The sequence below is a fragment of the Rhizophagus irregularis genome, chromosome 26 (genome assembly GCF_026210795.1).
Source record: "Rhizophagus irregularis chromosome 26, complete sequence".
Lineage (NCBI taxonomy): Eukaryota > Fungi > Glomeromycota > Glomeromycetes > Glomerales > Glomeraceae > Rhizophagus > Rhizophagus irregularis.
In genome coordinates, this window is record NC_089454.1 from 2,956,004 (window position 1) to 2,964,431 (window position 8,428).

The 8,428-nt window shown below is 27.4% G+C and overlaps 2 protein-coding genes across 2 annotated transcripts; one reads left to right on the forward strand and one right to left on the reverse strand.

Annotated features, from left to right (window-relative positions):
* Window positions 1–295: 295 nt before the first annotated feature.
* Window positions 296–808, reverse strand: OCT59_017818 (uncharacterized protein; the record flags this gene model as incomplete). The annotated part of the gene is made up of 1 exon (XM_025330774.2): window positions 296–808. The coding sequence occupies one exon, from the start codon at window positions 806–808 to the stop codon at window positions 296–298; it is 513 nt and encodes a 170-aa protein (XP_025169184.1).
* Window positions 809–4,253: 3,445 nt separating this feature from the next.
* On the forward strand, window positions 4,254–4,580 carry OCT59_017819 (uncharacterized protein; the record flags this gene model as incomplete). The annotated part of the gene is made up of 1 exon (XM_066137740.1): window positions 4,254–4,580. One exon carries the CDS (start codon window positions 4,254–4,256, stop codon window positions 4,578–4,580), a length of 327 nt encoding a protein of 108 aa, XP_066004288.1.
* Between the last annotated feature and the right edge of the window lie 3,848 nt (window positions 4,581–8,428).

The window sequence follows — 8,428 nt, forward strand, 5'->3', positions numbered from 1 at the left end:
AAGAATAATAGCATCTGTATAGTACCTAGAGAATTTAGTGATTATACTATACGATCACAAAATTATCTTTCTAAATTTAATAATTTTTTGTAATTGGCTTTACGGATACCAGGTACAAACGAGATAATATTTATAAAATATTTTACATTTAAAATATTTTTAAACGCAAAAAAAAGAATTTATTTATTTAAAAAAAATTTAAAATAAAATAAAAATAAAATTATTGTTAATTAATTAACTAATTAATTTACTTATTATTAATTAAAGATTCATGTAAAATAAGTACATAAAGCATTTATAAAAAATCCCAAACTTCAAAATCTGCAGATCCACTATCAATACCAACAAGAGTAAATGCACAGGCTATTGGTTCAACATTAGGTGGTTGTCCATGTCCAATTCCAATTCCAATAGCGTATGATGTAGGCAATTCTTTTGGTGCAGTGTATTTCTGCGTTGTAGAAAATGCAGTTCCGGCTTTAATTGGGCAAGTAACTCCAGGTAATGAACAAATATCCACAACAAGGGGATCTCCTATTGGTTTTTTCGCGTTAATATCGATGAATGCAATACCAAGAAAATCTCCAGTGACAATGTCTTTTTTCATTGTTCCTTTAATGACAAACGTTTCTTCTGTTCCAGCAACGATAGGAACAGGTGTCACTGTTACATCGAGTCCTACTACATCTGGTGGCAAACCGGGACATGGGAGAAATAGAATTTCCCTTTTTTCAAGTGCAAGTGGTGCTGCATTGACCGCAAAAAGCGTAGCAAATAAAACGAATGCCAAAATAAAAATTCGACTCATGATTACTTGAATTTTCTTGTAATTAGATTTTTATTAAAATAAATGTTTTTTTATTTTATTTTTTTTTTTGAATTCAGATTAAATCAGTTACTTCTTTTATAAGAAAAAAACAACAACCAAAGATTTACTTTTTTCATCTTTTCTTTTTCTTCGTATTAATTTTATTAATTTGCAAATCTAGAATCTAATAGACGATTATTCATCATACTATACATCAATCATGTTAATTATGTTGGAAGAAAATCATACTAAAATAATAATTATGTATTACTGCGTTGGATATCTTAACTAATTTCGTTTTTGTTTAAAAAAAAATTTTTTTAGACATCTTTGGTCGTTGTTTCCTTATATAAGAAAGCGGTTGTACTTTGTTTATAACATAAGTTTAAGAAAGTAATGATGAAATTTCAGCCGTCAGAATTTAAAAAAGGATATGGGAGTGTAGAAATTTGAGATCACGTGAGAAATACAACTAAATTAATATATTTCAGGGGCTTGTATTAAAAAAAAAAAAAAATCGTATGTAATATACCTTCTACTTCTATTTGTAATAGACTTAGTGTACCACTCTTTAAGAAATAAAATAAAATAAATTAAAAAAAAAAGCATGGAATTTAAGTTGGTCAAACTTGGTCATTTAGAGGAAGTAAAATTAAAAAAAAAGGAAATAAAAAACAGGGGATAATAATGCCATAAGTTTCATTTTAAATTAATTTTAAATGAAATGGTGTCATTCAAAATGGGATCTCCCAAAAATCCCTGACAGAATAGGTTATGCGTCCGATCCGATGATCCTTCTAAAGGGTTACGGAAATTTCTCCGAAAGCCATTTCGTCGAAAGAACGTTTTGCCAAAAAATAGGGCTAACATTATGCAGCATTATGAATAACTCAGGCCAAAGATTATCTTCAGTGAAGGCAAAATGTCTCGATACCCTTCTAAAAATATACTCTGACAGTAACAGTTAAAATCCTGACTGGAATGAGTTTGAGATTAGTTAATTTTTAATGCAATTGTTTCTAATTTCAAAAGATTAGTAATTTAGTAATATACTGTACATTTTAATTTCACTAATAATATAGTAACATTAGTTAAATTGCATTAATATTAATAAAATTTGCAATCAATTTGCATTGGTATTGATAAAATTTACAAATATTTTCGTTAATACTAATCAAATAATTCAAATTATATTTTTAATTATATTGAATAAATTAAGACCCGATACTGCGCCGCTGTATTTTTAAAATTATTTGTTTAATATATAATTTTTTTTTAAAAAAAAAAACTTTGGGATTTTGAACTTCAAGAATTTTAACTGTCAGAATTTGTAACTCGGGATTTTGTTTCAACTGGGATTGGGTTTATCAGGATTTTGGTGTCGGAAATTTGTGGTAAACCCATGGGAATGTGTGGAATTCCACATATTTCTGAACTATGAAGCGCCATACTGATCAAAAATCCAAAGGTAACTACCCGGGATTTTTGACCAACTACCCTGGATAGATCTAGGATATTTACCCTGGATTAACATCCTGGATTATTGAACATTTGAACATTTACCCTGGACCCTGGATGTAAACATGATCATTGAATTTCTACACCGTTTGTGCTAAATTTGTGCCAAACGGGCTAATCATACAACATTTATTCAAAATTTGTACTAAGCACAAACTTTTTTTATAGGGCACCAGAAGTTACATATTATCGGTCACATTTTAAGGAAATTGCCATTAAAACTTCAAATTGACGGTTACGGTACATTTCGCTGAAAGCAATTTCGCCGAAAGCCATTTCGCTGAATGGACATTTCACCGAAGCAATTTCATCGTATGGGCGTTTTCCGAAATATTATTTATTACATTTTTTATTTTATTGTTTTATACTAAATACATGAAGAATCTTTTCTAGAAAAATTTTTGAATTAGCTAATTTTTATTAATTTGTCTTGTTGCTTATAATATATTAATCATTTTTTACTGAATAAATGTTTTCAGGAAAATATAGTTATTTATTTGTTGCTTAACAATTAATATCAGCTACTTGAACGTTAAAGCGATAATATAATAGAAGAAAAGACATTTAAAAATAAAAGAATTTTTTGTTTAAATGTTATTTAACTTTTATTTTTATTGCCAAAAATAGGTGACGTGGCAAAAGAATGTAAAATAGAAACTAAAAAATGAAAAATATACATTTATCATTTGTAAATCAGAATGGGTTTATCACAAATTTCCGACAACCATAATATCGACATTCTACAATTCCAATAGTTACAAATTCTGACAGTTAAAATTCTTAACAGTCAAAAAAATCCCAAAGTTTTTTTTTTAAAAAAAAAATTATATAGATTTTATTATAAATTTCTAATTAAACAAATAATTTTAAAAATACAGCGGCGCAGTATCGGGTCTTTAATTTTTAAAAATATAATTTGAATTATTTGATTAGTATTAACGAAAATATTTGTAAATTTTATCAATACCAATACAAATTGTTTGCAAATTTTATTAATATTAATGCAATTTAACTTACGTTACTATATTATTAATGAAATAAAAGGAAAAATTTTTTATTTTAACTAAGAGGACTATGTACAGTGTATCTCAAACTCATTCCAGTCAGGATTTTAGTTGTCAAGATTTTAGATCATCAGGATTCTGTGACTGTCAGGGATTTTTGGCAGATCCCACACAATTTCATTTAAAATTAATTTAAATGAAACTTATTGGTATTGTTATCCCTTGTTTTTTGTGGGGTTTTTACTTTGTTGCACGTATTCTTCACAATAGGCCTTCTTCCTAGTATGTATCCACCAGTTTGAGTAGATTATTTTAGCGATAGTAGTTTAGTAGTATGTTTTCAATTTTGATCTTGTATGTAATATTCTGCTTAAATTCGCGTCATGTTAGGTTCCTAACTGATACCCATAATATAAAAATTATCCCCTGTTTTTTATTTCCTTTTTTTAATACAAGCCCCTGAAATATATTAATTTAGTTGTACTCCTCACGTGATCTCCTTTTTTAAATTCTGGCGGCTGAAATTTCATAACTTATGTTATAAACAAAGCACAGCCGCTTTCTTATCTAAGGAAATAACGACCGAAGATGTCTAAAAGTTTTTTTTTTTTAAAAAAAAAACGAAATTAGTTAAGATATCCAACGCAGTAATACATAATTATTTTAGTATGATTTTCTTCCCAGCATCATGATTAACATGGTTGATGGATGTATAGCAATGATGATAATCGATTCTAAGGTTCTAGATTTGCAAATTAATAAAATTAATATGATATGAAGAAAAAGGAAGATGAAACAAAGTAAATCTTTTGGTGGTTGTTTTTTTCTCATAAAAAAAGTAACTGATTTAATCCGAAAAAAAAAAATAAAATAAAAAACATTTATTTTAATAAAAATCTAACTACAAGAAAATTTAAGTAATCATGAGTCAAATTTTTATTTTGGCATTCGTTTTATTTGCTACACTTTTTGCGGTCAATGCAGCACCACTTGCACTTGAAAAAAGAGATATTCGAATTCAACCATGTCCTGGTTTGCCACCAGGTGTAGTGGGACTCAATGTAACAGTGACACCTGATCCTGTTCCTGGAACAGAAGAAACGTTTGACATTAAAGGAACAACGAAAAAAGACATTGTCACTGGAGATTTTCTTAGTATTGCATTCATCGATGATGTCACGGAACAATCCATAGGAGATCCCCTTGTTTTTTATATGATACTTTACATATATTTTGATTTAATTATTTGATGGTACACCCTAGCGTCACACCCTTCCTTGTTTCCATTTTTCATAAGTATCTGAGGGACTTGAAATTTTTTTAGTAAAAAAATCCTACTCGTCACGCACTATCCGTCACATGTGCGCCATACTTAATTTCAGTCAAGTTGCGTAATGCCGGCCATTTCGTAACATTTTTTTCAGGTTACGCTGGGGTAGTCCACATAGAGGTGCGGCTGTCAATGATGATACAAATAATAAAAAGTTGATTTTGTATACTGGAAATTCAGATAATTTTACTGATCCTTTAATTTATTCATTTGATATACGTACGAATTTATGGACCAGTTCGAAAACAACTAATAATGATATTATTATTGGAAAAAATTAATTACAGGGAGAAAAAAATGATGGACGAGCAACGAATAATATTGATGGCGATTTAAATGATATGCTCATTTTAGATACAATAAATCTTAGTTGGAAAAAAGGAAATTCAATTAATGCGCCATCTCCAAGGAGAAATTATGGAGCGACTTTTTTACTGAATAATAATAACATCATTTATATTGGTAAGTAATAAATTAATATGTTTTAACTTAATACTACCATGTAAATGGTAGCCGGATTTGTTGCCAGGTTACACATGATCTGCGCACATGATCCGGACGATTATTTTCGGTGATTATTATATTATTAAAAAAAAGCTACAAAGTATAGTTATATAAATTTATATTGACTGAATTTACGCTATAGAATAAAAAATATATAATTTTTGGTAATTTCATTTTTATCGTGATGTATTTTTTTATTGGCAAAAAATATGTTATAAAGTTATTTTATGGACTTTTAATTTTATTATTTATTATAATAAACTATTAAGATACTACATTTTACTTACTTTCGCTATAATAGATCATGTATTTTATTTGTAAATATAATTAATACACTGTGTACTAAATAATTTGTTCTTATATATTACAAATATGAATTATTATTAAACATACTATGTAAACCCATATGTAACCATCACCTGATATAAGAGATACTATATAACCCCAATTTGATAACATAAAGTTTATTAGTATTATACTAGTATTATTTATAAGAGGTTAAGGAATTATATATGGTTTCTGTTATATCCTGCAAGGACCCCGAAAAATACATAAAAAGGTCACATTTGAGTTTGCTTAAAAAGAACCAAAATTTTCATGAAAATCTTGCCTTTTTTAGATAGTGCCGGCCTAAATTTTATTGTCCGTTTTGATACTGGCCAGCATTATCATAATTCCGGCCCTGAAAAGTTGCTTATTTTAGGCCAAAATCTTGCCGATCATTTATGACCTCCATATGTATTTTTCGGGGTCCTATCCTGCATAACTAATTGTCGCATCAGATTTTCTTGTAATATTATTTCAGCGTTTGCAACATTTTTCAAAATAATTCCTTTTTCATTAAAAAATTCCAACTTTCTCTAGTTATAATGACACCCTTTACAAACCTTATTTTGTTGTTGATATGACATGTTAACAATTTTTTAGAAAAATATTTTGTAAAAGAAAGAAAAAAGTTTTATAATTACCGTCCGGATCATGTGCGCAGGTCATGTGTACAAATCCGGCTACCATTTTTTACATGGTGTCGTTCATCAACTTTTGAGAACGTAACGGTAATAAGATTTTCAGCATGAAAAAGTGTGTTCTATGGTTTTGCATTATATCACTTACATTACACATATTTTTTCTTGTGATTTTTTTTTTTGTGTTTTTGTCACCACCTTACGTGATCGAAAACGGCATTGCACGACATTTAAAAAAATGATTGTCAAATTCTGAAAATGATTAATATTATACTTGAAACACTAAGGGGAAGATTTATCTGACTAATAAAGATAAATATGCTATAGAAAATAAGAATCATTGTTAAGAATTTGTGATAATCAAAAATCGATAATAATATTAATTTCACTTCTCCCATCAAATCGTTATCAAACCATTTTTCCAAATAGGAAGATGATTCCACAAATTTAATGAAATTATTTACGTACTACAATGAAGATTTAAATTTTCTTTAAACGATTTTTATAAAATAAATCGACTACATTTTTAATATTTCTGAATATACTGAAAGTCTAATCGTTAATTAATATTCGTATATAATATATATTTTTTTCGATTTTATTATTATTAAAAAAATTTTTAATGTTACAATGTTACATAAAAATAAATAAATTATGATGACTAATACTGTATATATTCTGTAATTTGTAAACAATTTTTCTTCGTTATCTCGAAATAATAATAATATTATTATTTAGTATTATTTGCCCCCCTTTTTTTAATAAGATGATTGAGAAAAACTTTTACTGCTGAAATAACTCATCCGGGTGACCTACTTTCAATTTTTATTGTACGCTACAAATAAATTACTTACAAATAATAATAAATATTGTTTTAAGCCGTTCAATCAGAAATATTACATAGCGTGAGAACATCAAATTAACAAGAATATATATATTGAATATAATATTATAAATTACTTCTTGAAAGGTTTAGTTTAAAATATAATATAAATAAAATATTATCGTTATCACATAGATGTATCGTGACAATCAAAGTTTCAAATTATGCACGAACGTATACAAAATTACAAATAAAAAATGCAAAATATTATTCTAACCAAGAATATTAATTTGTGCGGCCGATTCACTTGTGTGATGTAACGCATTAAATATTTACTACTAAATAAGTATTCATAGATTTTACCAATCTTTCAAATATTTTCTAAAAAAGGTTATACCTGTTATGGTTTGATTTATGCTTAAAATTTCGAAACATTAAGGAGAATATCATCGAAACGAAACAATACGATACATAGGGAAGAAAATAATAATAAAAAGTAAATTACATAATAAGAAATATGTAAAATTCTAATTTTCTACGATGATAATAGTTATTTTAAACGCCTAAATTTTGTTTGTTCGATTTATTATAAATACAATTTGGTTTCGCCTCGTAAAATCTCATCAAAAAAAAAAAGTTCAAAGAACAAAAATAAAATCAACTAATAAAATTAATCAAATTCTTAAAACTCTTTCCTCAAACAAATTTAATCAAAATGAATCCAACAATTATTACCTCTAAACCAATTGTTATTGTTGCTTCCGAATTAACAGAAAAACCTGGTAATCCTACAAACTCATGTTCTATAATGTAAACGAAAAATTCTTCTCTGAGGACCGACGGTACAAACGACTTCGGCAAAACCTACGGAGTTCAATTTTAACCGAAAAATATACCTAATGATGTAACTACTATTTGTTACAAAATGGCCTGGTGCTATTACTTTTATTAAATTTCTTTATAATAACATGAATTGTAAAAAAAGTATCTTTGTAATTTAAATCTTGTTTGTAATATTGAATTTTTTATATTTGTATATATTTTATTACTCTTTATTAAAATAATAAAATGAAAATTTTTTGATTTTACGTAATTCATAATTATAAATTATCTAATTATCCTATAAATATCTTTCTGCTGCGCTTTATTTTTCAAAAGCTCTATCTTTCATTATTAAAAAAAAAAAATGATTGTTTATTTTAAAAATGGCTGCAACTAGCCATGTGATCAACCCCTTAAAACCTATTTTAATCACCATTGACTTTACCAAAAAAATACTGTATATAATTAATTGTTGTACTACGGGAGAATATTAATCAGTCATCCCGCTCCCGCCTCTAATAATAGATTTTATTTGTCATCACTGTCACTTGTTTCCGTAATCCATCAGTATCTGGGATTTTGGGGTTTTTTTGTCAAACTCCTATTTATCACATATTAGCGCACTGCGTTGTTTTTTATCACGGTCACGTGCTG